This window comes from Protopterus annectens, chromosome 16.part0 (assembly GCF_019279795.1).
Source record: "Protopterus annectens isolate FY-2018-M chromosome 16.part0, PAN1.0, whole genome shotgun sequence".
NCBI classification, from domain to species: Eukaryota; Metazoa; Chordata; order Ceratodontiformes; family Protopteridae; genus Protopterus; species Protopterus annectens.
Genome location: NC_056750.1, coordinates 705,347,319 through 705,375,225, shown reverse-complemented (window position 1 = coordinate 705,375,225; position 27,907 = coordinate 705,347,319). Strand labels below are relative to the sequence as shown.

The following is a 27,907-nucleotide window of genomic DNA, read 5'->3' as shown; positions in this document are numbered from 1 at the left end:
GCAGTCCTGCAGGTGCTGGTAGAAGGCATTTGTAAGTGATTCAGCGGCTTGAGTACTGTTTTCCCGCTCGGGGGCCTTAAAGGAGACCACACTAGTCTTTAGAAGTGTGAAGTCAGCTTTCGAGAAGTTCTTTACTGTGGTCTTTTTTATTTCAGGTGGGGGTGGGATGAGGACCTCCAGCGAGATTAGTTTGTGATCTGATCTCACCAGTGAGGGGTATACTTCCGGTGTTGAACATTGTGCTCCCATGTTCGTGATGATGAGATCAAGTATGTTTTCTCCTCTTGTGGGGATGGTGACTAGTTGTTCCATGGCATTTGAGTTTATGAATTCCAGGAACTTTTGGGCTAGGGTGTTTGGGCTTGAGTAGTGTTCCCAGTCTATATTAGGGTAATTGAAGTCACCTAGTATGATGGTGTTTGGTGATACATTTATCCCTCTAGTGTTTTCAGGAAGGCCATGTGAGGTTCCTGAGTTTGTGAGGGTGGCCTGTAACATGCTACAATTTGCAGAGCAGTCTTGCCTATGGTTAATTGCACCTGGATGGTCTCCGATGCATCGTGCATTGCCACCAGTCTTGAGGTGTGGGTGTCCTTGATGAATATGGATACCCCCTCCTTTCTTGGTATTGTCCGGACTTTGGGTACAGAACGCAAGATATGAGGTAAAACCTGATAGTGCTGGGGTGCTCTCAGGAGCCTTGAACCAGGTTTCTGTCACAGCACAGACATCGATGTTCTCCATACTGAGAAGGGCCTCGAGTGTGTGCATTTTGAGATTTAGACTTCTGGCATTGAGCAGCATTACCCTTAGTTTTTCCTTTTTGTGTTCTAGGGTGGTAGGTTTAGAATTTGAGCCTTGCCTAAAAAGGCACTATGGGGTGGCAAGAGCCTTTGCCAATATCCGAATCCCAGGGTGACAGGTGCAAGCCGTCCCTTGCGAAGCAGCGTGGCTTGTCCAGCATGTCATCCCAGGCAGACAGACATTGGATCCCCTTTGAATGACACCAGAGTTTAAGCCAATTGTTAAAGCTGATCATCTTATCTCTGTATTGTGGCATCATTCTTGGTGAAGGTAGGATACTGCTCAAGGTCAGGGTCATACCTGCCTGGGCTACATAATCAGAGAGCTCCTCAATGTCTCTTTTCATGTAGTCCAAGGAGGTACGTCTCAGGTCGTTTACACCAGCGTGGACAATGACTGAGTCGTATTTGTACCTGCTGTTGAGAGACCTGAGTGCTTGTGTTATGTGGCGGATTCTAGCGCCCGACAGGCAGCTTACTGTGACCTTCTCCTTACTCAGTCTGGTGAGCGGGACGTCAGTGTGTCTGACTATGGAGTCACCAATGACTAGTGTGTCTGGCATTGTGTTTGGCCTTAAGGGCTGTGACTGTTTGACACTCTGACTGTGAGGTCTATGTGTTGCAGGTGTTGTGTTCTGAGGTGGTGGTTGTTTGGGTGTCTGCTTTGGTGGCCTCTGCTGTTTTGGTAGATTTTTGATCAGAGCCTCCGAGTATGTCTTTGTGTGTTTATGTGTATGATTTGAGGTTGTGATGGTACTATGTGAGACTGGGTCTATAGTGTGTGTGGTAACCTTTTCCTCCTGACTGGTCTTGCCAGTCCTATGTTGAGAGAGCTCAGCCTCCAGTTTGGCCGTATAGTTGCATCTCTCGCATGTATTTGTATTTTGTGGAAGGAGGAGAGGGTTGTCTGTGTAAATGAGGCAATTGTAACATTGCCTCAATATTCCCAGGTTCACCAGCTGAGCAGGAGAGGACACTAGCAACTGATCCCTCGACATGCTAGAAGGACTAGACAAAAAAACTTTAAAAGAGATTCCGGGGGACGTGGGTGACCGAGAAATGGGGGTTTGCCTTTTTGGAGTGCTATCTATAAGAGTGCCGTATCAAGGTAATAAGTACTGTAGGAGCAAGTGCTAGGTTTAACAGATAGAGAATAGTCTACTTAGAGTCAAGTAGAGATGATCTTTTTAGTTATAGGATACGCTGATTAGATCAGTAGTATAGTTCGAGGAAGGTAGTTTCAAGGGAAAATTTGAAGAGTGGACTTTAGGTAGCCCGAATAGTTTAAACCTGCTTAACCGGCGCTGCCCTAGTGTGCAACAGTGGCAGCTCCGCGCTAAATCGTGCTAATTCGCGCTAATGCGCGCTAATTATGATTGCTATATGTGCTTTGATTCTTTATATGGTGTTTGTAATTCTGTTTTTTTAACACACTTATAGTTAGTCAGTCAGCAATAATACAAGGTTTGCGTTAAAACTGACAGGATATTTGTGTGGCAAAAACAGAGCGGTATTGCCATGCCTACATGCCAAGACCATCAAAAAATCAAAATAAGCCAGATGAGAAAGCTTAAAGCTAGTATGATCATTCTCAGTTTCAAATTCCAAACCTGAATAAAAACACAAGGACAAACTCAAAGTAGCTAATTTAAATTTATTAAATTCCCAATGTACCTTTCACATTTAACTGTAAATATTGTTTCATCAGTACTTGCCATTGCAGTTTTACTTAGAATGAAATAATGAATTTACTCTTTGGGTCTTAATACTGTACAATGCTGCTTTCTGACTGAGTAGTTTTTGCATTCTGCTGTTGATTTGGTTTCATTATCAGAGGCGCTGGAAGCTGTTGATGACTTTGTGTGTGTGTGTGTGTGTGTGTGGGGGGGGGGTGACAGGGGCACTTAGTGATCTAAAAAGGGCAATTTTTTAAAACTATTTACTACCACAACATAGGTTCACCTGGATGACATTTTAATCTTATCCAATTTCCATTTTGGTGCTTGAATTAACATTTCCTGACTGGTCTTACCTATCCCATGGCTGATAACTGTATATTAGCCCTAGTGAGAATAAATGTGATCACACTGTACATAATTTGAGGGGACCCATGTAAGGGATGCAGCATTTAGGAACTGCCTCTCTCCATTAGTGGCACAAGGGGTAATCCTTGAGTACATTTTCTATTACCCATCCTTAGATCCAAGTTGCATTTGAATATGGACAGGAATGAGCTTTGTTTTACTTGAACGGATAGTCTTTTTCTGGATATATATCCATTTCTCCACAACATTCAGTTTAGATACCGGAACTGAGTATTTCTGATGCCATTTGACTTGCTCATGTTCAATAGGTCAATCTGTATTAGGTCAGAGGGTGCCTTGTATGCCAGACATTTCACCTCTAAGCACTCTGTAGGATACTGAGTATAGTGATAAATCTTTGAGGTGGTCCATGCAAGACCTACTGTTTAGGACTTTTATCCTTTTAGTAAGGTATCTCTGTGGGTATTCCAATTGTTACATGACACCCATGCAGATGGACAATAGAGGTACGACTGCGGAATCCTACACAAATGCACTTTATAAGCACTTACACAAGTGCATGGATCGTGCCATCCCTAACAGAACCAAAATGCTATCCTCCAAAAAAGGAAGCCAATCTGGTGGTCTTCTGCCATAAACAAACTCTACAACAGAAGAAAGAAACTGTTGCAAAAAAAAAAAAGAGTAAAATCCCACGATTGGAGGAACTCCCTGTTCAGCCTCAGTAAGAAGCTGTGATCCCTCATAAAATCCTCCAAAGCTAGTTATGAAAACAAAATCGCCACTGATTCTAAAGACAACCACAAAGCATTCTATAGCTATGTCAAGAATCTCAATGGCAACACTCAGACCTGCTCTGTGTTACAGCACAATGGCACTAAATATATAGAACCAACTGATATTGCCAACATTCTGGCAGATAGGTTCAGTGCTAACTTTACCCCCCTCTCACCCCTAAAAGGCCCATCTCTAGAATGGAAGAATGCAAAGTTCCTGTAATCACAGCTGCACAGGTAAAAACCTCACTTTCCAAAGCCAAGAACACAGCATCCATGGGACCTGACAACATCCCAGGCTGCATTCTACATGAACTACAGAATGAACAGGTACCCCATCTAAGTACCATATTCAATCATAGCCTCGCCTCAGGCTTTGTGCCCATTGAATGGCGCACATTGATGGTTATCCCACTCCACAAAGGGGGAGCCACGACAGACCCTGGGAACTACTGCCCCATTAGCCTGACGAGCCTAGTCTGCAAGGCCATGGAACATATCATCATGGAACTCATAAACAAAGACATTGGTAATCTCCAAACTCTGGACCCCACACAGTTCAGGTTCGTAAAAGGCAGATCATGTCTCCTAAACTTGATAGACTTCTCTGAAGCTGTCACCAAAGCCATAGAATGAGGGTAAGGTGGTTCACACAGCCTATCTAGACCTTGCTAAGGCTTTTGACACCATCCCCCACTCTGGAATTATAGATAAACTCACTGAACTAGGTATAAATCCCTATGTCACAAAATTGGTTGCCAACTGGCTTACTGACAGAACCCACACTGTGAAAGTATCAGACTCCAAATCAGACTTCAGACCAGTGACAAGTGGAGTACCACAGGGTTCAGTCCTGGGTCCTCTCCTGTTTAGTATCTACTTCTCTGAAGTACAGGCTAACACAGAATCTTTGGCTAACAAATTTTGCTGATGACTGCAAACTAGGAGCCATAATCGAAACTCCTAACGACGTGGACATCCTACAAAAGGGCCTCACTGAGACAGATGCCTGGTGTCAAAGCCATGGCCTCAAGCTTAATGCCAAAAAGTGCACTGTCATCCCCTTTGGTAAAAACTCTGTACCCATGATCTACCACATAGGCGGTAGTCTACTTAACACTGAAAGTGTGCTGAGACCTTGGGACACAGGTGGACAGTAGTCTCTCCTTTGATAATCACATTGCCACAGTGGTCAGGAAATCCTTCTACGTGGCACATTTCATCACAAAAGGTTTCTCATCCAGGAAAAAAGAGGTCATTGTTCCCCTCTACCCATCACTCATTAGACCCATTATAGAGTACAACGCCCCTTTTGGTATGTACCTCACATGACATCTATAACAACTGGAAAGGCTGCAGAAATACCTCACAAAGAGGATTACTATCCTCAACCAGATGCCCTACGCAGACAGTCTCAAAACACCCCAGCTTTACTTCATCGCATATCACCTACTCAGAGCCTAACATACAAAGCTATGTCAAACCCAGAGCTGTTGGACATGCTCCACTTAAAGAAATACCAATCGCTCCGAGCTACACACTCTAGGGACCTAAACCTTGTCACCACAATAAACAGAACATGCTGGAGGGATAGATTCCTGTCCCAGAGACTTGGCATACTCTGGAACAGACTACCTATGTCAAACAGAGCTCCTTATTAGCACTCCAAGAAAAATCTTGATGATTGGATGGGAAATAGGAAATTCACCCCAGGGATCACTTCTGTGGCTCTGCTTGACAGGGGCACAGGAAAATAATTTTCTTGGGTGGCGAAATCCAGGGTACCTTTTTGGCTAGGCTTATATAGGCCCTAGGGCCAATAGCCTAGTACCTACCTATGAACCTATGAACATGGGTCTGGACAGATATATGCCAAAGTGGGCATTATACAAAATGATTGACCTAATGAGGGCTTTGTAAAGGGAGACAGTAACATCTCTAGATCTAGTCACAATCAATTTGTTTATAAGCTGCGCAATATAGCTAGACTTTCTTATGACTCTGTGCACATGTTGGTCAAAAGCACATGTTGGTCACTGTATACACAAGTTCCCAAATGCCAAACAAATGGGTCAGTTCTCAGGAGGCATTGTCAATTTGACAGTTCCCTGGAGTAGATGACTTCCCAAAGGATACGATAATGTATTTCTTGCAGTTTAGTTTCAATTCATGATTCTGGCACCAGTTATTGTTTGGGACAAACCTTCCTGGATGATGGTTAAGTCATTTGGGGATTCAACAACTGTTCCTAGCTTGCATCTCAGACAGTCAGCCAAAGCCCTTTGGTATTTCCTTTTATTTTTGAGATGTATATGCCAAACAGAAAAGCTCTCAGCACCGAACCCTGGGGGACACCATTGATGACTGGTCTCTTCCCCTATTTTAATCTCCTGCATCCTGTGAGCAAGCATACATGTATACATTCTTTGATTCACCTTCCTGATTGTATTAACCTGATTGTATTAAATTATATTCCTTGTATAATACAGCACCGCTTGTTCATAGATAGATACTAGGCTATTTGCCCTAGGGCATTTATAAACCTAGCCAGAGTGTATTTGGCTTCTGCCTCCCTATTAGATTAGCCTACTGTGCATCTGTAAAGTAGGTCACAGAAGGTACCCTTTTAAGATTAGTTTACTGTGCCTCTGTCTAGCAGGGACACAGGAGAGATCCCAGGGGTGAATTTGCGATTTCCCATCCACGCATCCAAATTTTGCTTAAAGAGGGTCAGTGAGGGGCTATGTCTAGCATGAATTGGGATTCTATTCCAGAGTGAGGGGAGCCTCTGGGAAATGAATCTGTCCCTCCAGCATGTTCTATTTATTTTAGTGCTGAGGTTTAGGTCCCTGGAGCGTGTAGCTCTAAGGGACTTGGATTTTTGAGGTGGAGCATGTCCACTAATTCTGGGTTTGACATGGCTTTGTACATCAGGCATAGATCGCCTCTGAGTAGGCGGTAAGCAACTGAGTAGAGCTGGAGTTTCTTTAGTCGAGCTGCATAGGACATCTGTTTGTAGCCCATGATCCTCTTGGTGAGGTACTTTTGGGGTCTCTCCAGTTGCTGCAGGTGTCGGGTAAGGTACATCCCAAAAGGGGCATTGTATTCAATTATGGGCCTGATGAGTGACGAGTAGAGGGGCACAATGACCTCTCTTGATCTAGATGCAAACCCTTTCGTGATAAGGTGGGCTATATAGAAGGTCTTTCTAACCACTTTGGCAACGTGATTATCAAAGGAGAGGTTACTATCTACGTTGGTCCCTAAATCTCTAAATTACTTCTTCCGTACTTAATGGATTGCCACCTATATGGTAATTTGTGGGCACCTTGTTTTTCCCAAAGGGGATGACTATGCACTTTTTAGCATTTAGCTTGAGGCCGTGGCTCTGGCACCAAGCATCCGTCTCTGTGAGACCCTTTTGGAGGATGCTTGTGTCAGCTGGAGATTCGATTATGGCCCCCAGTTTGCAGTCATCTGCGAACTTTGCCCGCCATAATCCCCCCGTGTTAGCCTGAACCTCAGAGAAGTATATACCGAACAAGAGAGGTCCCAAAACTGAGCCCTGTGGGATGCCACTTGTAACTGGTTTGGATTCAGACATGGCACCTGCGATTCTGACCATGTGGGTTCTATCTCTGAGCCAGTTTGCAACCCATCTTGTAATATAGGGGTTGATATTTAAGCTGGTAAGCTTATTTATGATGCCCGAGTGGGGTATTGTGTCGAATGCTTTTGCGAGGTCCAGGTAGGCTGTGTGGACTACCTTGCCCTCATCTATGGCTTTGGTAACTGTTTCAAAGAAATCAACTAGGTTTAAGAGGCAAGATCTGCCCTTAACAAAGCCGAATTGGGTAGGGTCCAGTGTCTGGAGGCTCCCAATGTCTTTGTTTATGAGTTCCATGATAATACGCTCCATAGCTTTACAGACCAGACTAGTCAGGCTTATGGGGCGATAGTTTCCGGGGTCCATTGTGGCACCACCTTTTTGGAGTGGGACCACTGTAGCTGTATGCCATTCTTAGAATTGTTAGAATGTGTTTTAAATTTGTAGTTTGGAACAGTCTTCTAGTGAGCAAGTAAGTCATCTAAATAATTCCACATTAAAGGGATCTGTAACTAATGAAGAGGTTGCTGCTAGCAAACAACTTTATATTTCATTGTTTCATCTACAAATTAAGTGCCTGTTGCCCTTGACAAAAAAATTGCCTTTGCTACATTAAAAAATTATAAGCTAGTAATTTTGTAATGGGGAATGGATGACAAACTGATAATGGGTTCATAGTTACTAAGTAACTCATCCAAAGGAGGACATTCACTGGGGTGCAGCATCCACTCCCATTAAAGTACAACACAGTACAGTATCAGCAATCCAGCTGCATACTGTGGGAGTAGTACCCACAGCCTTCTGCATTAAAAGCAAGTATACTACCTGTTCTACTACTAACAATGCAAACAACTTAGCATAAGTAGCATTAAACTTCTCTTCCCCTGAAGCTCTCAGCTCCTTGTAAAATCCACTTGACAATCAACTACATCTCTCAAATTCACAGCACAAGAAATCTGGAAAAAGCCAAAATTTATTTGGGGATCAAAGGCCCAAAACCAGGGATACATTTTAAATATTGCTTATATAATCTTAGAAAGTTGCTAAAATAAAGTGTTTTGTGTTACCATGTGTTTCCTGAAAGATAGGAAGACTGAAACTTAAAGATCTATCATTATTTAGTGAATTCAGTTCTCACTGATTTGCCAGAAAAACACAAATTTTAAGAGGAACAGACCAAATGTATGAGCCAAATATTCTGTGAAAATCTGGACAGTGGAGAGCTATGGACTCAACTCCCTGAATCACAAGTGGTGGTATGGGTAGAGAATTCAGGCTCTTGTTTGAGCCTGAGTAACACTAACCACCAGGTATACCTAACCGAGAAATTTTACACACACACACACACACACACACACACACACACACACACACACACACACACACACACATGCGTGCCTGCACGCGTGTGCGCGGGAGCAGCATAACTCCTGCAAATAAAAGAACAAAACTCTCCTTACTGGCATGACTCTGGCAGCACCAATGGAACAGCAGTATAACCCCTGTAACACAGAGCAATAAGAGAACAAGGACAGCTCGTTTAGTTAAACTTCCCCGTGCGAATCCACATTAGAGTGAAAAGTCCACTTCACTAATTTTTCCTGACAGGTCTTGCAGCTGTGAAAGTGGGAGGGCTTCCGGTCCCCCTGACTCTATGGTTCCGGCACCGATGTTCATTATAAAGGATTATGAGTGAGTTGCCAGTCAAAACCTGCTTATTATGTATTTAGCAGCAAAGCTCGAAAAGTGCATCTTGGCATCCATGTTGAGGACACAATAAATGTTTTGACTGGAGACTTGATCACAATTCTTTGTAGTGCATGGAGCTTTATCGGCTCCATGTCCTATTAGTTAAAGGAAAAAAAGTGCCAAGTGCTTTTTCAGAAAGGCAGTAACACACTGTTTTATGTTATAGAAAGTCAGGGACACATTTCCAGCAGAGACAGCAGGCAGAAACAAATTTGTTTTTTTTATTCTGCCGCTCTCATTTGCTGGTCAGTACTGGCAGATTTAGCTGCCTAGAAAGATACCCAGTCTTAAGAAGAGAAGCAGGGGGTGCTTAATATTTGTTAAGATTGGATCTTGCACTACAGAAACTCTTAACTGATTTGACTTTTTCCTGATATGGAAGTGTAATCACCACACACCATGCACTACATATATATTTATTATTAAGAGCTGACAGGCAGATAGAAAGTCCGGAAAAAGATAACCATTTCCTTGCTCTGTGTTTAAAAGTATTCATTCAATAGTGGAGAAAAATAAAGCAACTAGAGGACAGCTAGTCAATTACTGTCTTCTGCAGAACTAGATTTCTTTTTAAGTAGGCCAAAAGAAACAGTATAAGCAGGGATCCATGGCAGTCAACCAAAAAGCAGCTGATGAAAAATACAAAGTGATCACAAGCAAAACTTTTCAAAATCACTTTTTTGAGGAGGAATAAGCATGCCTCCCCTTGCAGTGAATTTTATCTCCTGCGTCTCTCTGCTTAAATATAAACAACGTTGAGGTTGTTACACCTTAGGGAAAAGACATACCTCAACAAATGTGACATATTTCACTGAATGTACATTTCAAGTCAACTACTATTTTTCAAGCACTTGGTGTCCATTTTATGAATGGGTACCATAAAAACAGCCTTAGAAAGCCCATGTACAGTGTTTAAACTGATTGTTATTTTCTGCTCAGATAGCAGTTTTATAAGCCTGCTTTAAATCTCATTGAAACTACTCTCAATGCAGCCCCATGACAGCATCTGAATTCATGGATATGCACTTTCCAACCATCTCTGTAGCTGGATTGGTTGAAATGGGCATCATGAGACAATGTAGCAATCATCTCATGTTTTCTGACAACCACCTACTAATTAAATATACTGACAAAGTGTGTGAGGCATGCATTTATATAAAGACTATGGGGGCAAGGGTCTCTCATAAGATCAAAGCAGACCAAATACATAGACCTACTTACAACGAGGGTCTTGAAAGTAACGTACCAAAACCCTAAATGTAGCTCAAGAAGCAAGTATCTTCAGCAAATTTGTAAACACTCAACTCAGGCAGCACCTAAGACTCACAGTGTCTCAACTCAATAGCCTATAAGGCATACCTCAGTCAACACCATCCAACATCTTAGTCATAGGTGACCCCATTGTGAGACGCACTAATGCACCACTCACCAGAGTGTGCAAGCAGAGGGTCATGGTTAGCTGCCTGTCAGGAATCAGGATTCACTACATCATGTATTCACTCAAGTTCTTGCACCACAAGAACAAATATGGCGAACTAAAAACACAAAATATGAACTGAAAACGGTCTCGCAGCTTAAAACCAACCGTTAAAAATAAATAAATGCTTTAATCCACATAGGAAGATGCTTGAAAGGAAAACTTTAAAACACACAAACTTCAGAGTAAGCACTTTATTTTTATAAGTCTGTCATTTATGAATTATTTATAAAAAAAAGTTTTAAAAGGAATCCACTTTTTATGATGTAATTTTTTTTTCATTATTTATTCATGGGTCATTTAGTGCATTACAGAGACTGATTAAGCCATTTATAGTTGATGAAAGGACTTACTATGGAGTTTTTGTGTGTTTTAAATAAAGTTTTCCTTTCAGCCATCTTCCATTGTGGAATGGCACAATGTTTACAATCATTATACATGTGAAAATAAATGTATTTATTTTACATTTGTTAACTGGGGGTGTCTGACTGAGCCAAAAAGGCTCTTTTTCAGCAGAGGCCTGGGGAGAAAAGCTCCACATAGAAAAATTACAGTTACATTTAGATATTCAGGCATGATCAGTATTCACACAAATTACAATAGACATGTTTTTACAGTGGTATGCAGCACATAAATAACTTGATATGTATCTTCCTGCACTATACAAAGAGAGACATGATGGCACTCTCAGAATATGTATCAGAGGCAGGTATGAACCTAGCCTTGAGCAGCATTTTACCATCACAGTGAATGATGTCACAATACAACAAAAGATTATGGATTTCAACAACTGGCTTAGGTTCTAGCATCATTCAAAGGGGCTCCAATACATGTCAGCCTGGGAGGAGATGGTTTTCATTTCAAACTGCTTTGCCAGAGATGGCCTGTACCTTTTTCAACAAGGTTTTTATGTACTGGACAAAACCTTCTGCACCCCATAGTGCCTTTTTTAGGCAAGGTCAGTCTCCAAAATTACAAAACAGAATATGGATGACATAAAGATTTTGCTGCTCAACACTAGGAGCCTTAACAGAAAACTCCACTCCCTACAGGCAATCCTTATCCTAGAATGCAATAATATATATAATTCCCTTGGAGACCTGGTTCAAGTCCACAGAGAGCACTACATCAGTACAAGACCTCAATGCTTACCATGCATTCAGTCCACCACACTAGAGGTGGGCACTAAAGGCAGGGGCATGCCTTTATTCGTTAAACAAAGTGCTACCTCCAGACTCATTAGACAAGATAATGACCTGGAACTCCTCCATGTCCAACATACCATTAATAAACCACCATACCATACAATAGTCAAATATAGGACTCACTCTATGTCCCCTCTGGCCCGTACCTCCTATTTGATGAATATGGAGTACCTATGTATCACCCCAAACACCATTTTCCCAAGGGACTTAAACTACTCCCGTATAAATTGGGAGACTTATACATCCACTAGTATGTATGCCCAGAGATTTCTAGACTTCATTTCTAGTTTCTCTGGACCAGCTCATCTGCACCCCAACTAGGGGTGACAAAATCCTGCACTTGGTCCTTACCAATATAGGACAGCTCTGTTCTGTATCATTGTAACTCCCTCACTAGTCAACTCTGACCATAAATTAGACATGTTCATTGTAAGAATGAAACCAGAAGCATCTTCCAATAACTTAGTATTTAGAGATTATGCTAAGGCTAATCCTCTTGGGATGATTGATAACATCAAGAAATTCAGTATCTCTTCCGAACCTAATGCCCCATTGCTTATGCTGAATCCTTTGTTGTCAAATTTGATGCTCATGTAAATATCTGCACTGAGGCACTTGTCCCCCACTAAAGTAAATACTATGTCAAATTTAAAATTCTTCATCAAAATCCTAACAGACCTTTTGACTTGTTTTTTTTTAATCTGTTGCATGCTCTAATGAATTGTCTTCCTTTGAGTGTAGAATCTGTGTCAAAATGACATCAGGGTGGTTTGATTTTCCATTTTCCATTGCATTTGGATCTAAATGGGGCCGCCAATTCTATACATGTATTAATTTAGGAATAACGCTCCTTTGCAAGTCTGTCTGGTGAGGTAATGTCTGGGTGATATTGTTATAAGTGAATTATGAAACTTTGTCATAGAATCTGAGGATATTTATGTTACTGAAGTTTCTGAATTCTGATATATTGGCTTCGGGGGGGGGGGGGTTAGATAGTTTGAAGAAAAACATTATTAGCTTATGACCTAACTTAATTGGGTTGGGAGTTACTAGTGGAGTTGTGTATGATGATGCTACATTTGTAAGTACTATGTCAAAAATATGTTGTCCTCTAGTTGAGCTTGTAACCATCTGGTCTATTGAGCTATTTACTTATTAGATCAAAAAACTTCTGTGCATATCCTACATTGAAGATATCGGTACTCTAGTCAATTGATACAGCTGAAGACTCAAAGAATGATGCAGCTTTTATTCATGGGAAGTTCATCCATGACATTTAGGAACATGACATGAACTTTGGGAGTCATGGAAGGTGCTTTGTAATAGGCAATAAACTTGATAGTCGACATAGATAATTCTGTTTACTGCAATTTGGAGTTTAGGTTCCATTTGTGGGTCTCTGGGAATGTGTCTAGAGATGACATCATCTCCAACAAGTATGTACATGCCACTACAGTGGCCAATGGGTCTGAAGGCATCATAGGTGCTAAACCAAGGTATGGATGGAATGTTTTCTGGGTATTTAAACCATGCTTCAATGATTACACATATATGGATGCCTTCCAAATGCAGGTGTCTTTCAAGGATGGGAAGTTTGTTGTTTAGATTTTGGAGCAGATCCACCTTAATTTGATCCTGTTTGATGCTGATGCTGATACATGTTTGTTATTGTGGAATTATCATTAACTGAACTTTGGGTAATAAAGGCACTATGGTAACAGCAATAGTTTTAGCCAGTATGTAAAAGTATTTGAACAAGAGGTACAGACCATCTTTTGCAAAGCAAGTGGGACTGTCAAACATCTTGTTACATGCCAACACATACTGGATCCCCTTAGAATTACACCAATTATTTAGTCATTTGTTGAGGCCAATCATCTTTTCTTTGTATATAAGTATTATTCATGAAGATGGGAGGATTCCACTTAGTACCTTGGTCTTACCCGCATTTGTGACATGCATGGAGAGCTCAGACATGTCTCTGCACCTCTCTTACAGGTTCATAGGTGTATACTAGGCTAATAACCAATGGGGCCTTTATAAGTCTAGCCATGCAACGCAAATGTATCCCATGAATTATTGTGCCTTAGAGGTTATTTTAATGGGTATATATAAGATAAGGTCGGATTTACAGGCTGCATCTGTCCATTAGAGACTTAGATGCTAGACCCAGGGAATATTTCTGATTTCCTATCCACTGGCCTAGGTTGCACTTGAATAGGGTTAGGGAAGAGCTCTGCTTCACATGGATGGGAAAGCCTATTCCAGAGAATGGTGATTCCCTGAGATATATACCTGTCCCTTCAATCTGTCCTATTTATGTTGCAAGCAGAGTTTATATCCCTAGATTAAGTCTGATGCTATTCATTTTTGAGATGTGCAAAAGATTCATCAGAGTGGGATTTGAGGATGCCTTGTATGCCAGGCATAGATCACCTCTCAGCAGTCTGTAGGAAATTGAGTATAGAGATGGGGCTTTGAGATGATCTGCATAGCACACAGTGTTCACAAAGCATAAACAGAACATGCTGTTTAAGCTCTGTATTATTTTTCTGAGGAACAAATCTCTGTGGACATTCCAGCTGTTGCACGTGCCTAGTCAGTTACATACCAAAGGGGGTGTTGTATTCAATGATGGGTCTGATGAGGGCCAGATACAATGAAATTATGACTTTTTTGGATCTAGATGCCATGCCCTTGCTTATAATTTGAGCAACATAGAATGATTTCCTTACTACTTTAGGACAGATGGTCAAAAGCCAGATTGCTATCTACATATGTACCAAAGTCCCTGATTACTGATTCTACTCTTAGGGGTGTTTTATCAATGAGGTAATTTCCTCGGGTGACTGACTTCGAAAAGTGTACTATTATGCATTTCTTGGCATTGAGTTTTAAGCTGCGGCTTTGGCATTAGTCACTTGTCTGTGTTTGTTCATCCTTCCTGCAGGCTGTTAGTATCTTGGAGGGTTTATATGATTGTGCCTAGCTTGCAATCCTCTGCAAACTTGGTCAGCCAGAGGTCCCTGACATTGGCCTTGACTTCTAAGAAATAGGTATCAAAAAGGAGCATGCCTAGCACAGATCCCTGAGTGACTCTGTTAGTGACCATTCTCTTTGTGAAGGTGGTCTCCCCTATCCTAACTTCCTGGGTTCTATATGACAGCCAGCTAGCTAGCCAGCCTGTAACATAGTGGTTTATGCCTATATCCAGGAGTTTGTTTACAATGCCAAAGTGGGGTATTGTATCAAATGCCTTAGCCAGGTCAAGGTAGGCAGTATGCACCGTTTTCCACTCATCGCTTGCCTTGCTGACCTCAAAATCATACACCAGGTTGAGTAGGCATGATCTGCACTTGACAAAACCAAACTAGGATGGATCCCATGTTTGAAGGTTTTCTATGTCCTTACTGGTAATTTCCATGATAAGTCTTTCCATGGCTTTGCACATGGGACTAGTCAGACTTATGAGTTTGCAGTTCCTGGGGTCTGTTGATGGCTTGCCCTTGTGCAGAAGGATGACTGTTTCAAATTGCACAAAGCCTGTCTGGAGGGTATGGTTAAACAGTAACTCTAGTGGTTCTGATGGGTCATGTTTCAGGCCATGTAGGAGGTATCCTGGGATAATACCACAGCCCACTGATGCAGTATTTTTGGCCTTAGAGAGTGCATCTAGGACCTGCTTCTTACTGACAGTTGGAGGTATATTTAATGGTATTTCCTGGGAGGAGCTAGGAAGAGAGAGAGAGTGTAAAAACTGCAGCTGAAATTGTTGGCCAACAGATTTGCTGAATCTTCTGGTTCCATGTAGATGGCTCCATTCACAATCAGTTCTGCGCACTGCTGTGTGCTGCATCTGAGGTGGTGCACATAGCTAAAGAAAGACTTGTAGTTGTTAGACTTAATTCACCCTCTTAGTTGTTTGTTTGTTTAGATTGATGAGACTGTTTTTATAATGCTGGGCACAGCACTTCCTAATTTTTGGCTATGATTTTTTCTTTTGTTGTACAACCTATTTATTTCTAGATTCCACCTGGATGGTTTGTTTTTTGACTTAGTTCTGGGCTTATTTCTGGTAGGCAAAGCTGTCTCTATGCATTTACTGACATGATTTTACAGGGTTTCTGTGAACAATTCCGCACAGGCAGCTGTGTTCTCTTGGTTTGGGGATGGGCTTTACATTTTGATAATTTATTACTCAGTAGTAGAAATTTGCCTTAAATGTTATGGGGTTAACCGGGGTCACAGAACTGATTTCTATTTAGAAGGAGACAGTTTAGTGGTCTGACCATACCAGAGTGGGCACTATACTAGGGGAGGTTTAGCTTTCTGTCATGTTTGTGAGCATCAGGTCAAATATGTTTGCACCCCTGGTGAGCATAAGAACTATCTGGTCCAAGATGTTTGTGTTTATAATGTCCAACAATCCCTGGGCCTGTAAACTTAGTGTCATGTAAGTATCCCAGTTTATAGTGGGGTAGTTGAAGTTGCCCTTGAATATGCATGAATATGGTACTGTGTCAAATGGAGTCCATGATGAGCTATGGGTTTCTTGGATCATACAGGGTGACCTATAGCATCTGAGGATATGATAGAGGACTTTGAGAACTGATAATACCACGGACAAGTCAGTAAAATAAAACTTAGAACCAGATCAAAAACTGACCTCCAAGCTTCATGGAGCCAACAAAACAAAAAGGATACAAGTATTCAGGCAAATTAATTTATTGATCACCACAAAAATACACCAGTAAGCACTTTCATACTAAAAGGACTTCTTCAGAACTGGTTGTAATCCTTCCCCATCATTATAAAGGGTTGTGATATGCTCACATGACTGCACCCCACTTTAAAATATTTAATTAACAATCAATAAGTTAATTGATATAACTAACTTATTGCAAAGCTTTAATAACTAAGCAAACAGAACTTGAATTACTTGTTCAAATAATCTTTCCTAACTTCTTATAAACATTTAAAAACCAATTATATAAAATACTAAGCATAAATACATGAAAGAGAAAGACGAAACATGCTCAGCAACCTTGTGAGCACAAAAGAAAAAAAAATGTTTTAACAAAAATTAATGAACAAAATTGTTAAAACTATTATAACTTGGCAGCTCGGAGTTTTAATATACTGTATAAAAAATAGTGTTATTCAGTCCTGAGGGCTCACTTGCATTTAACTTCAGCTGCCATAAAAGTTCTAGGTACTCTAATGTCTGTTCCCAGGGACTGCCCCTGGGGTTAGGCATAACTTGCTCTATCAGAAAAAAATTATATATTTTATTGTTGTTACAGACTAATTTGTGTTTGTACAAAGCATTAGAATCCTTTTTTTGCATTAATATCGTAAAAGTATTCTTGCATTCTAACCCTAAGTTTCTGTTCAGTTTTACCAATGCAGAAACTGGAACAGTGGTCACAGAATGCACAATATACAACCTCCCTTTGGTGTTACAGTTGTAGTGGTGAGTGGAACTTAATTTTGTATTTTATACTGCTTACAGAATTCCTGCCCCCCCATATATAAATCTGCACTGTGGGCAGGCACCACATCTATCGGTACGAACCTTGAATGCATTCCTATTCCTTGTGGTATTTTTAGCACCTCTTTCTAGTTTCTCTTTGATATTGAGATTTCTTGAATAAGTAAAAGTTGTTTGATTACCTAACTTATCCCTTGGTAACTTTCTCGTGTAAAATTATTTCCCAATGTCTAAGTATAAGGGGCTTAATAATCTTACTTTCTTGACCATATTTCTTAATGAAATTGTTCTCATATTTTGTACCTTGAGTGTTGTTATTGTAGTCTGAATGACTAGAATCTAACTGTACCCTTAAAATGGGCCGGTGATATTTATGTCTACCATGTATAATCTCATTTTAATGTCATCGAGCATGTTAGGGGGATACATTCTAGCTAAGAACAACATGACTAATTTTTCAATCTCGTTATTGAAAATATTGTCATCAGATTTTGGATAGCCTCACCATCTGTCCCTTCATTAAGCTCCTTTTTTGTTTGTATGGATGACAATTATTATAATGCAAATACCCATTGGCACTGGTAGATGTGGTACTTGCCCACAGTGCAAATATAACACCAAAGGGGTTGTATATTGTGCATTCTGTGACCATTGTTTCAGTTTTTACATTGGCAAAACTGAATGGAAACTTAGGGTTAGAATGCAAGAACACTTTTGCAACATGCCAAAAAGGATTCTAATGCTTTGTATAGACACAAATTAGTCTGTAACAAAAAATATATATATATGTATATATATATATATATATATATATATATACATATACATACACACACACACACATTATATATATATATATATATATATATATATATATATATATATATATATATATGGCTTACCTTCATTTGATCAACAGACCATTTGACTGAAACCCATTTGATCTCAAGTTCATGACTGACAACCAGTAATTCAGTACACTTCAAGACAAATAACAGGGATTGCCCCCCCTCCCCAATGTTGTGCTACCCTGGAGTTGGTATATATAGTCAGGGGGGTGTGGGGGGTGAAGCCCCCCACCTAATTTCCGTCAAAAGAAGAAGAAAATAAAACAAAAAGTACAGATTTTGAATGAATATAGATGGGAGGCTTCGCCCCCACACTCCCCCTAACTATATATACCTATTTTTTTCTGATAGAGCAAGTTATGCCTAACTCCTGGGGCAGTCCCTGGGAACAGACCTTAGAGTACCAAGAACTTTTATGGCAGCTGAGGTTAAATGCAAGTGAGTCCCCCCCCAGGACTGAATGACACTATTTCTTTAGAGTTTATTAAACTCCAAGCTACCAAGTTATAATAATTTTAACAATTTTATTCATTAATTCTTGTCAAAATATTTTTTTTCTTTTGTGTTCACAAGGTTGCTGAGCATCTTTCGTCTTTCTCTTTCATGTATTTATGGTTAGTATTTTATATCATTTTTTTTTAAATGTTTCTAAGAAGTTAGGAAAGATTATTTGAACAAGTAATTCAAGTTCTATTTGCTTGGATATTACAGCTTTGCAATAAGGTAGTTGCATCAATTAACTTGTTATTGATTGTTAATTAAATATTTTAAAGTGGGATGCAGTCATGTGACCATATCACACTCCTTTATAATGATGAAGGGAAGGCTTGCAACCAGTTCTGAAGAAGTCCTTTTAGGATGAAAGTGCTTAACTGTTGTATTTTTTGTGGTGGTTAATAAATTAATTTATTTGAATACTTGTATCCTGTTTGTTTCATTGGTTATGTGAAGCTTGGAAGTTAGTTTTTCATATGATATGAGACTTTGCCTGTTGAGATTTCCTCCCTATCCATATTTAAGTGCAATGCGTCTATATTAGATCATCAAAATCTTCTTCTATCGATGGCTTATTCATCAACCCCTATCCATGGAAACTAACTTCAGCGAACATTGTAATTTTTTACAGGGTAAGTAACCATTTGGCCACTACCCCACTGAAACACACATCACACTAAATCAAACTCACCCAAGTGGGGGGGCTTTGCCCCCCCCCAGCTATATATACCAACTCTGGGATCGCACTATGGTGGGGAAAAGAGCGAAGTTGTGGTGTTGGCCAACTGGTTACTTACCCTGTAAAAATGTCGATGTTCACTGAAGTTAGCTTCAATGGATAGGTAGGGGTCGACGAATAAGCCATTAATGGAAGAAGATTTTGACGATCTATTATAGATCCAAGTGCAACATGGACCAATGGATGGGTAATAGGAAATTCTCCCCTGGTCTGGCGCCTATGTTTCTGATGGATACAGGTAGTCAGTAAATCACCCCCTATATAAATGAAATTTGTGGGTCACATTTCCTTTGCATGGCCAGGCTTATAAGGGCCCTAGTGGTTGTTAGCCTAGTATATGCCTATGAACCTATGGGATCTGGACATGCAGAAGCTCAAGCACATCATACTGATTGACTAATCTTGAGGTGAGTTTGTTGCTGATATAGATTGAGACACCTCCACCTTTGATCCCTGTCTTTGCAGTAGCTGGCCTGAATGTGCAAAAGACATTGTAACCCTGCACTGGCAGGGTGCTCTCCACAGCTTTAAACCATGTCTTAGTAACTGCACAGATGTCCATATTCTCCAGGGTGAGGACAGCCTGGAGGGAGTGGAGTTTCTTGTTTAAGTTCCTGTCATTGAGCAGTAACATCTTTAGATTTCCTTGGGGTGGTTTTGAGGAACAGATATGGGTTATGGACACAGAAAAGAAAGGAAATGGAAAAACAGCTTTTCCCAACTAAAGTGTTCATTGTATTTTTATTCTGGCAAGTGCTGTTTCTCTGTTTTGTTACCCTTAGCCCTCCCTTTTGCTGCACCTACACCGGTTAGCAGGTTCTCGATAAATTATGTGTGGGAAGATTATTAATTTCATCAAAGCTTGTCATCTGTCAATTTAATAAAAGTATTTAGAGGTATTAAGTTGTTATTAAAGAAGGATACAATAAATTAAGCACCTTACAATGGCCACAGCTCTGTTTTTCGCTTACATAATGTCTGTTTCTTTAGTTATTATACAAATGCTGTCATACAGAAGACAATCTCAGCAGGTACTCACTGTTTTTATTGTTGAACACAGCTAAAGACAACCTGGTTTCCAAGTCTCTAAGCTGAATTTCTTCCCTGTTCTTTCCTGTTCTCCAGAACTCCAGTGCCACCTCTGTGATCTTGTCACCACCTGAATTGCTGTAACAAACAGACAAACAGAAACTTTGAGACACTAAAATAAAAGTTATCTTCTGCTTACAAGGCAGAAACATCTAAAATGAAGGCAGCATTAAAGGTGAATGTAGTCCTTATTTTCAATGATGAATATATTTTAATATATACTAATCTTGGTTATAAAGAAAACTACATCGACAGTGATGGGACTGAATAAGCTGGCCATAAAAAAAGGCGTGTCAGGTAAAAAATGGGGGGGGGGGGGAGTACAAAACGTGAATTCCAGGTTATGGATGAAACAGTTTCTCTACAGCAGTCTTCTTACTAAGTAAACAAGTAATAAAACAATTTCTTAGTAAATTTTAAGTATTCTGCAGATGGACACAAGTTTTACACACCATACGCAAAGAGTACACACACATTCACAACTTTAGGTAACATACTTCATGTGTTATGGGTAAAGGCAGTGGAAAGAATAAATTATTTCAAAGCAGGAGAACCATACCTCTCAACTCTACATATTTTTGCCTCACATCTTTGGTCTATTCATCATACATTTTTGGCTTTCTGGCAAATGGCTAGCAAATCATTAATGATGGAAATCAGAAAATAATGACAGGAATTTGAGTTTCAGACTTCATAACCTTCAGAAAATTCATGCTAATGGAAAGCCAGTTATTCTATCAACTTTCTAAGTTTTTAAGAGCAATATTTAATAATTGCCCCCTATTTTGGGGTCTTTGTCCCCCATTATTTATGGCTTTGTCCAGATTTATTGTGCCAAGAGGTTGAGAGGTATGAAAAGGACCATTATGTTCAACTTAAGGTTGTATTATGTATGATCAAAGGTACTTAATATTGAATGTAAAATACTGGCATTAAGAAGTTCAGAAGTACATAATATCAAACACCCTAAATATCAAACCTAAAAAAGATTGAGAAAGGAAAACTATTTCCTTTCCAGATCTTCACATTACCCCCCCATAACCCCATAACACTAAGCTCAAATACATCTGAATAGTGGCAGTGTTACAGGTTAAAGATATATATTTTTTTAAGGTAAGGTATAGGGTTAGGGTTGGGGGCAGTGTTATGGTCAGGCTTACCACCCCTTGTACCACCTTAGTTATGGTTGCTAGCCCTATCTCTGCTCCTTCCCTTCCCTCAACCCTAAACCTAACCCTACACCTTACCTTAAAAAAATCCCTGTAACACTGCCACTACCCAAGGCACACTCAGACCAACACTACTTCTATCCCCTTACCTAACTCTGATCCTAACCCTAAAATACACACACACACACACACACACAAACATACAAAACCTACCCCCTCACCTATCTCTGACCATAGCCCTAATTCTCAAACACACGCACAAACACTCTCACCCATCCAAACCACACTCACCTGTTTCCATGAAACATACTGTTGACATTTTGGCTTTTAGGCATTATACACCACCCCTAGCATTTGTCGATCAAACGTATGTTCGACAGAATGCAGAGAAACTAAATGTATGGAATACATTCGTCTGAAAATTCATATTATCTAAATGCAAAATATAGAAACCCATAATATGTTAAAACAAACCCCCTTTCCCCTCTGTTGTGTAATCTTGGAACTGGTATACTTAAGCTGCAGGGGGAGCAGGGGCTTTATCTTCTGTATAAACTAGGATTTGTTTTTAGATATTTTTCTTTTCAGTATTTTGGGTTTCTATATTTTGCAATTAAATGAGTTTTTAATGTATGCGTGTATGTATGTATGTATCTATCCATACATACCCTGAGATCTCATTATCACAGAAACATAGAAATAGATCAATAATTATATAGACAATGATGGTTTCTGTAGAGAGAACTGTTCCTCCTTATTTGTGATGGTACTAAACAAAATGGGACTTGACAAGTCTGTCAAGTCAATGTGTGTGACATGATGAGAAAAAAAATCAATTAAAATAAGCTGTTACATGATGAAAGACTACACCTTGAAAAAAGTCTGCCTTGCTGAAAGGTGATATTTTGGCTAGCTAAGCAAAGGAAAATAAACCAAGTAAAATTTAGAACCCAGGGGAGCTAAGCATTAAAAGTTTAATACTTTACTATAAGCTGTTTCTGTTAAGTACCAACTACCAGTCTAATGCATCATGCAGAAAAGAAATTCTGCCCCCATTTAACAATTCTTGAGTTGCATATATGGCTTCGCAGTGCACACCAAGGATTTTAGTAATTACATGCTTCTTTTTGCATGCATTACATGGGGAACATCCCTGAATTGCTGCTGAAGATACTTTCTGTGTCTACAGCAAATAGCAGCCTGTAAATATTATTATTTATTTTAATATACTTAACAGTGCTTAACTGAAGATACCCAAAGTCCTGCAGGCATCCATTCCTCAAATTTGAAGTTAGCAAAGTAAATTACTAGCGCAAGCTCTGCCTCTCAATGGTTCCTGATTTTCAGAGACTTTTCTGCGTTTGGCTCACAGTTTTGCTCTATTTGCCATTGCCAAGATGTAGATGGATAAAGCCCTAACTACAGCGCAGGAGATCCAGGTTTGATTAGCAGCTCAGGTGTCCTGAGATGCTGGCAGGTAGAGAAGGGTATGCCTATCCTGGGGGGGGGGGGGGGGCATTTGTCTAGGCACTCCCTGAAGGGAGGGATGGTCCATAGAGTGGGTACCCTCAGATGGGACAGATGAATGGAGGGAAAGGAAGGAAATGAAGGTAGGTTATTACATAAAAAGCCTCCCCACAGACTTAGTCACCAGCATGATGCCCTTAAGATCCATGATGGCCCAGATCTGAGCTGGAGAAAGTCTGGGGCTTGAATGAGGAGCTTGTACTTGTAGATATGGTGATGAATGGGGATACTGGGACAACTGGAAAGTATGAGGCAAAATTATGGAAAACTTTGCTCCGTCCTCCTAAAATTAGTAATTTTTAGAGAGAATGTGGTGGATTATACTTAATAAATGCTAACAATCACAGAGTTATTGGACTTCTTTTACTTCAGGGAATTCATATTAACTCACATTCTCTTATTCTGTCAACTTTTCAAGTTAACAGTACTAATATTTAAAAAAAAAGTAGCTCTGATTTGGGGTATTTGTTCATGATTCTGGAAGAACATCACTGGTTGTTATGTGCAAAGCTGCACTGGATTGAGTTCTGGTTTAACACAGCGTGCAGAGCTTACTAATTATTAATTTATGAAGGTACTAATTGGAGACACATTTGTAAATCACTGCTTATGATTCAGTTGTGGCATTATTTTGGTGGGCTTTACTGCCCAGCTTCTGTATCCATTCTTTAGTCTCCCAAAGTTTAGGTATCTGCCAGAACTGCTGGCTTTCTTTTCTTATTAATGTTATCCAGCCAGAACTAGAAGGTATCTGGTCATATTCCAAACCCAAATCTGTATAATTTAGCCAGCTCTAGCTAATCTGTATTATTGCTGCTCAGGATCTCTGACTATAAGAGTTTCAATATCTTAACATGTCCTCCATGTTGGCACTAAGTGTACCATAGATACTACAAGTGCAAAGAGGTTACCTTCAGGTTTTCTGATGGAGCTTGTACAAAAGCAGAAGGAACAGTTAGTGTAACCACAACCAAAAGAGCGAGACTGTTAAATCCCAAGCCTGGCTTTCTGAAACATCAGAATGCAGAAGGGGTTCTATTATTTGTGGTCAGTATATTGTACTGTGAAACCCAACTAATCAAGCCTGTTCCACAGAACAAGTTCCATTACAGAAATGTTTAACTTACCTGAAGGCATTGCAGCATTAGACTGTGTTGCATTGGTTAAGGAGATCATGCCCTGCATGAGGATATGGGGGCCTTGCCCCCACTTCACCAGAGTATTATAACTCATTCAATGGAATGGCTCAGTTAATCTGATACTGCTTTAATGTACAGATACATAAACTTATACATATATTTATGTAAAAGCTGCGTTCTCACAAGTGTCCGAATTATTTGCTGACATGCTAGTCTGGCAGTCTTGCCTAAGAAACAAAGACCAAAAAGATTAAATGAGCTTGTTCCAAACACTGCCACTGGACTTCTTCCACAACTAGCTACTTAAGTAAGTATTTCAAAGGCAAATATACAACTCCAGACCTGTACTCATTCAATGTAATTCAGTTAGTAGCCAGATGCATAGTAGATCAGAGAGTTGCTTTACTTTTCTGGCACACTTCACATTTAAGAAATTAATTTCTTTGGTTGCGAGTAAACCTAAATCACTGGTGACCACAATAAATTGGGACACAGATTAGTCTTCTTTGGGGGGGGGGTTTGAGAGAACTCTTTAAGCAGTGAGATATGATCTTCTGCTTGCTGATGTCAACAATCATACCAATTTTTCCAGCTGACTGATGTCCCCCTATTATGAGGGAACACCTGTTTCATGCTGCTGCTCTGGATCAGCTGGTGTATGCCCAATGTAAATACAGTGCTAGCCTGCATCATTTTCAGCTTTTCTTTCCAGTTCAAAATTGGGCCAGGCTATTCTTAATGAATGCTGTCACTCTTGTCAGTGAGCTATGCAAACAGACTTGCACAGCAGACATTGTACACAATTAATAAATGGAGCACGATGCACTGTAGCACACATACAAGTTTATGGACTGTATATCAGTCATGTAGTGCAGCACCAAGGATCAAATGGTGGAAATTGAAAAAGGGTAATTGTGAGATGGAGTTCAGGGATGAGTTAAGACAGGCACTGGGTGGCAGTGAAGAGTTACCAAATAGCTGGGTAACTACAGCAGAGCTAATAAGGGAGATGGCTAGAAAGGTGCTTGGTATCACATCAGGACAGAGGAAGGACGACAAGGAGACATGGTGGTGGAATGAGGAAGTACAGAAGAGTATACAGGCAAAGATGTTGGCAAAGAAGAAGTGGGATTATCAGAGAGATGAAGAAAGTAGACAGGAGTATAAGGAGATGAGGTGCATGGCAAAGAGAGAGGTGGCGAAGTCTAAGGATAAGGCATATGAAGAGTTGTATGAAAGGTTGGACACTAAGGAGGGAGAAAAGGACCTGTACCAATTGGCTAGACAGAGGGACTGAGCTAGGAAAGATGTGCAGCAAGTAAAGGTGATAAAGGATAATGAGGGAAACATACTCACAAGCGAGGAGAGTGTGTTGAGGAGATGGAAAGAGTACTTTGAGGGGTTGATGAATGAAGAGAATGAGATGGAGAGAAGGTTGGATGATGTAGGGATAGTGAATCATGAAGTACAATGGATTAGCAAGGAGGATGTAAAGGATAGCTATGAAGAGAATGAAGAATGGAAAGGCTGTTGGCCCAGATGACATACCCGTTGGAAGCATGGAGGTGTTTAGGTGAAATGGCAGTGGAGTTTTTAACCAGATTGTTTAATGAAATCTTAGAAAGTGAGAGGTTGCCTGAGGAATGGAGAAAAAGTGTTTTGGTACCGATTTTTAAGAATAAGGGTGATGTGCAGAGCTGTAGTAACTACAGAGGGATTAAATTGATCAGTCACAGCATGAAGTTATGGCAAAGAGTAGTGGAAGCTAGGTTAAGAAGGGACGTGATGATTAGTGAACAGTAGTATGGTTTCATGCCGGGAAAGAGCACTACAGACGCGATGTTTGCTCTGAGAGTGTTGATGGAGAAGTACAGAGAATGTCAGAAAGAGTTGCATTGCGTTTTTGTAGACTTAGAGAAAGCATATGACAGGGTGCCTAGAGAGGAGTTGTGGTATTGTATGAGGAAGTCAGGAGTGTCAGAGAAGTATGTAAGAGTGGTACAGGATATGTACGAGGGTAGTGTGACAGCGGTGAGGTCTGCAGTGGGAGTGACGGATGCTTTTAAGGTGGAGGTGGGGTTACATCAAGGATCAGCTCTGAGCCCTTTCTTATTTGCAATGGTGATGGACAGGTTGACAGACGAGATCAGACAGGAGTCCCAATGGACTATGATGTTTGCAGATGACATTGTGATCTGTAGTGAGAGTAGGGAACAGGTAGAGGAGAACCTGGAGAGATGGAGATATGCTCTAGAGAGAAGAGGAATGAAGGTTAGCAGGACTAAGACAGAATATATGTGTGTGAATGAGAGGGTGAACAGAGGAATGGTGAGGATGCAAGGAGTAGAGGTGGCAAAGGTGGATGAGTTTAAATATTTGGGGTCAATAGTTCAGAGTAACGGTGAGTGTGGAAGAGAGGTGAAGAAGAGAGTACAGGCAGGATGGAGTGGGTGGAGAAAAGTGTCAGGAGTCATTTGTGACAGACAGGTACCTGTAAGAGTGAAAGGGAAGGTCTACAAGAGGGTAGTGAGACCAGCTTTGTTATATGGGTTGGAGACAGTGGCATTGACAAAAAAGCAGGAGTTTGAGCTGGATGTGGCAGAGTTAAAGATGTTAAGATTTGCACTGGGTGTGACGAGGGTGGACAGGATTAGGAATAAGTATATTAGAGGGTCAGCCCAGGTTGGAAGGTTTGGAGACAAAGCCAGAGAGGCAAGATTACGTTGGTTTGGACATGTGCTGTGGAGGGATGCTGAGTATATTGGGAAAACGATGCTAAGGATGAAGCTACCAGGTAAGAGGAAAAGAGGAAGGCCTAAGATAAGGTTTATGGATGTGGTGAGAGAGGACATGCAGGTGGTTGGTGTGACAGAGCAAGATGCAGAGGACAGGAAGAAATGGAAACAGTTGATCCACTGTGGTGGCCCCTAACGGGAACAGCCAAAAGAAGATGATGATGATGATCAGTCATGTACTACATGGGTGGTACAGCATAATAACACTGTGACGCCTAATGACAGACTAGGCAAAGGAACAAGGGTGTCAAGGCATGCAATGCCTAGCAATGACAAAGAGTTCCATACCTACTGCCTGACATTCAGCATGAAGCAGTGTCAGCTACCATTTCATCTAATCCCCCTTTCATACAACAGCTGAAGGCTGGACACAAAACAAGCATAAAACCAACACATACTTTGAAAACATTTTATAAAATGGGTGCTGTAAAAATGGCAGGTAAAAAAAAACACAAGCTTCAAATAATTTACAATTACATAACTGAAAAATAGCAATGAAACCTTTTAAAAGACCTACCTTAACAAACTTGAAAAACATAAAATAAATGAACCATATACAATGTATGCAGTATATATATGGATAACCAAAGTTATATCAGTTTTGTGATGAATGACCTCCATCAAATATTATTCATATTCTGACCTGTGTTGTTGCCATGTGAGTGCAACATTGGACTCACTAGTGGGGGTGCTAGCCGAATGTCACATGCCTGGAAAAATGTGATTAGATGTAGGCCCTATCTGCTATGGAGGGGTGGACAATGGTCTGTGTGGATAATTCACTGGCACCAGATGCCATAGGATGAGGCTACCAGAATGGTTAGCAAATGGTTCCAATATGATGCTAGCAAATATCTTGTGGTTCCATCTGAAATCATGGACACCTGCCTCCATCCAATGCCTGAACAACTCACATGACATTGGGTAGGAGTTGGACATTCGTCTACATCACG

At 40.5% G+C, this 27,907-nt stretch overlaps 1 protein-coding gene across 1 annotated transcript in view; it reads right to left on the bottom strand.

The window, feature by feature from the left end:
• LOC122790319 (torsin-1A-like) overlaps positions 1–27,907 on the bottom strand; it is a 152,732-nt gene that overhangs the window by 27,773 nt on the left and 97,052 nt on the right. Inside the window, exon 4 of the mRNA XM_044057843.1 lies at positions 20,275–20,402. Coding sequence (XP_043913778.1) covers positions 20,275–20,402 — 128 coding nt within the window. The remainder of the gene's footprint in view (positions 1–20,274; positions 20,403–27,907) is intronic.